At 41.0% G+C, this 2500-nt stretch overlaps 2 protein-coding genes across 2 annotated transcripts in view; both read right to left on the bottom strand.

Moving 5' to 3' along the window:
* The window catches only part of LOC140921813 (tyrosine-protein phosphatase Lar-like), a 25576-nt gene that overhangs the window by 10199 nt on the left and 12877 nt on the right, over nt 1-2500 (bottom strand). The window lies entirely within an intron of this gene.
* The window catches only part of LOC140921723 (receptor-type tyrosine-protein phosphatase F-like), a 17000-nt gene that overhangs the window by 1630 nt on the left and 12870 nt on the right, over nt 1-2500 (bottom strand). Inside the window, exons 3-4 of the mRNA XM_073371734.1 lie at nt 2071-2369; nt 750-1013 (exon numbers count right to left, since the gene is read on the bottom strand). Coding sequence (XP_073227835.1) covers nt 750-1013; nt 2071-2369 — 563 coding nt within the window. The remainder of the gene's footprint in view (nt 1-749; nt 1014-2070; nt 2370-2500) is intronic.

Genomic DNA, 2500 nt, shown 5'->3' with positions numbered 1-2500 from the left:
TCCTCATTGGTTTGAAAACAGGCAAATAACTCTTATAGCCTATAACGAAACCTCGTTATAGCGAATAAATTTTGTCAATCCCTTGGCTCTTCATTAAATCGAGGTTCCACTGTAACTATATTATTTCCTTGATTCTCATTGGACGTAGAAAAAAGTTGTGACTTTTGGGTCTGGATGAAATCCTATGCGCGATAATTCAAATGTAACCTCTTCATTAGTATTTTCACAAGGCGTAGCACCATTTCTTTGCTCGTAGTTAAAGTTCATTTCGCTTAGTTCTAACTTCTGAGTCTGTGGATGAAATCCTAAAGTTTGACCACGCAAATGAAAACCGTTGAGTAGTACTTGCGCTTTGCTGTAGTGCTGTCTATTATGCTGTTCAAGGTGGTTCTAACTTTTGACTCTGTGGATGAAATCCTGGAGTGTGACCATTCAAATGAAAGCTACTGAGCGGTACTTTCCTGTGGTACTACTCATTATGTTGTACATGATGTTTCTAACTTTTGTCTATGTGGATGAAATCGTTAGGTATGACAATTCCATTGAAAGCTACTGAGCAGTACTTTCCCGTGGCACTGTTTAATATGCCACACAAGGTGGTTCTAACTTTTGAGTCTGTGGATGAAACCCTGTGGTGTGACCATTCAAACACAACCTCCACTCCACTCTTGAGAAGTACTAGGGAAATATTATATAATATGTTTGTATGACCACTTAACTAATGACGTTATCATCTTTTTAAAACTTACGTCGAACAGTGACGTACGCTGAAGATTTCACTTCTCCTGCGTCGTTCGATGCTATGCAAGTATAGTTTCCAGATGTCCTGACTTTTGGAACAAACAACGTCTCACCGTAGCTACTGCGTGCTTCCACGATGAATTTGCCATCGCGTCGCCAACTGATGTCCGGTTTTGGATAGCCTTTTGCCGTGCAGTATAAAGAAAGGTCTGTGTCGGGATTGATTGTGATTGGTCGAGGATGATTGGTAATAACTGGCGGGACATTTTTGACTAAAGGGAAAGCAACATCATTACTTATAGTCACAAAATAAACTCGATAAATCAAGTTTCTTGAGTAATAATAATTATTTTTCAACAGGAATACGGAGAAATTGTACAAATCTTAACATGGACATTTAATTTACTGACATACTGTAGAGTGTCTTACTTTTGATTCAACTGCTACAATCCTGAAGTAAATCCTTGTAACGAGTTATGGAACAGCAAAGCTTTATTCTATGGGTGAATTGGGCTCTGGGTCTACCATTAGTATACGGCGTTTGGTAATGATCACGTGATGCACGATCACGTGGTCGATAAGCTGTTGCGTCCTTTGCAAAATGACGTTCAAGTTAACCCTTTAAACCCTAAGATCAAAATTTGAATTCTCATTTGTTGACCCTATTCATTTCCTATAGAAGCAGTGGGGAGAAGTTGATAAAATATCAAGCAAATTCATCTTGTGTGATCATGTCCGTAATTCTCATGACCACTCTGTTCTACAAAGCATTGATATTAGCAGGAGAAATTTGATGCTGATCACTTTTAGGGCTTAAAGGGTTAAGAAAAGCATGAACACTACTTTTGATAGCGAGCTTTATCATGCACGACGGCAACGGTTTTTTTTCGCGGAGTTGATTATCGGGGACCCTATTCCAGTTCAGAAAGAGAAAGAAAAATTCTTCGTCGTGTGTTTACGTCCTCCATAAAACGCCACACAAGGACGTGGTCGTGAAGTGACGACAAAGAAATGCATCAAAAAGTGCGCTGAACGTGCAAAGTTGTTGTTTTGCTTATCTAAGGCCCAGTCCACACAAATCCGGATATTTTTATTACTTTTTTTTACACGAAACGGCCTTTCATCTACACGAAACCAGTGAATCTGGGCGCCGAAATCGCATTGTTTTGAAACCGCTCTCCAGAGCGGTTTAAGGCACCGTCCACTTGAATGCGGATAAAAAATATGCGGTTTCCAAATTGTCCGAATTCCTGTGGGCATAGCCTAAACCTATTGCTTTTCTGACGTTCTCGTTTTTGTCCTCGTCGTCCCTAATGAATCGACACAAACCTTGGACAACTAGATCGGTCCTCCGAGAGTAGTACCATCCTAGTCTGTTTGTAGCTATACACTGGATATTCCCAGTGTCCTCCAACTTAAGATCCCTTATCTCCAGTACTCCATTACTTGGTGATGTGTATCTAGGATCTGAGGAATTCAGAGGGACATGTCCCCGTAACCAAGTAATGGCGGGATCAGGATCACCTTCCGCAGTACAATTGAACACCACCGTCCCTCCTACATATTTTACTTGACGAGATGGATGTCGTTTTACTTTTGGAAATCCTTCCGGCACATTTGAGGACGCTGCAAGAAAAAGATCAAAATGTTAGCCTTGGACGAATTCTGAACGGTAGTAGATTCACACCGAAAAATCGTGAAAAATGTATCTTTTGCTCGGCCGTCCCGCGCGCGGCTCAACTTTTCCGCTACCCCCAAA

Source organism: Porites lutea, chromosome 12 (genome assembly GCF_958299795.1).
Source record: "Porites lutea chromosome 12, jaPorLute2.1, whole genome shotgun sequence".
In the NCBI taxonomy this organism is placed as follows: Eukaryota; Metazoa; Cnidaria; class Anthozoa; order Scleractinia; family Poritidae; genus Porites; species Porites lutea.
The sequence above is the reverse complement of the archived record's forward strand: the minus strand, read 5'-3'. Positions and strand labels throughout refer to the sequence as shown.